This window comes from Etheostoma spectabile, chromosome 13 (assembly GCF_008692095.1).
Source record: "Etheostoma spectabile isolate EspeVRDwgs_2016 chromosome 13, UIUC_Espe_1.0, whole genome shotgun sequence".
Classification (NCBI taxonomy): Eukaryota; Metazoa; Chordata; class Actinopteri; order Perciformes; family Percidae; genus Etheostoma; species Etheostoma spectabile.
In genome coordinates, this window is record NC_045745.1 from 22,196,341 (window position 1) to 22,197,373 (window position 1,033).

The window sequence follows — 1,033 nt, forward strand, 5'->3', positions numbered from 1 at the left end:
CCCTTCAGATGGTTGTGAAGACCTTCATGGACATGGACCAGGACTCTGAGGAAGAGAAGGAGCTGTATCTGAACCTGGCCCTCCACCTGGCCTCAGACTTCTTTCTCAAACATCCAGATAAGGACGTGCGTCTACTGGTGGCCTGCTGTCTGGCAGACATATTCAGGATTTACGCCCCAGAGGCGCCCTACACCTCCCCAGATAAACTCAAAGTAAGATAATGAATATATTGCTTGGGCACATAAAACAAAAATACTGCAAAATTACATCACGCTGCTCCATCAGGATTACTCACTGTTTGAAGTATATTACCCTGTCTCTGGAATATGCACTTAATTCTAATAAATAGATTTGTATTTTAATTTGCCAATTTTTTTTGGTAAGTTGGCCAAAATGTGCATCATTTGGCTGGAAGTTATGTTTTTTAATGCTACATTAGTGTGTGTGTGTGGAGGGCATTCACCATGTGTGTTTGTTTCTTTCTACAGGACATTTTTATGTTCATCACAAGACAGCTCAAAGGACTAGAGGACACTAAAAGTGCCCAGTTCAACAGATACTTCTACCTGCTCGAGGTATGTGACGGTGTATGTGTGGATCAGTGTGAGGATTGGTGTTTGATTGCATCTGTCTTGGTGCCAAGTGTGATTTTGTTTGATATTGTTAAATATATACTACTAAAAGAAGCGCACACTGGCTTTTGCCAATCTAGCCGCTGGCCACTCCCCCTCTCACACTGCACACTGTCTGAGCAGACAAGAGACAGAGCAGTAGAGATTTGGCAGCTAAAATGTGACATACACCTCAGACACACAAAAATGTTCAAAGTTGCACTTTGGACAGTGTAAATACGTAACTGTTTACTAACAAGTTTGGCACTGCAACTTACATACTGCAGTTTTGGCCATTTCTTTTTTTTTTCTTGATTTTTGCTCTCAGGTTTCCATAGAGCTCCCCCTACAGCTTTGGAATGCATATTTGGCAGCTCATATGTTTACTTGTGTCTGACTCCTCGCTCGGTCAGTCTGCCGTT

General features: G+C 42.4%; 1 protein-coding gene across 1 annotated transcript in view; it reads left to right on the forward strand.

Moving 5' to 3' along the window:
- pds5b (PDS5 cohesin associated factor B) overlaps nt 1–1,033 on the forward strand; it is a 35,022-nt gene that overhangs the window by 12,394 nt on the left and 21,595 nt on the right. Inside the window, exons 3-4 of the mRNA XM_032533556.1 lie at nt 9–212; nt 489–575. Coding sequence (XP_032389447.1) covers nt 9–212; nt 489–575 — 291 coding nt within the window. The remainder of the gene's footprint in view (nt 1–8; nt 213–488; nt 576–1,033) is intronic.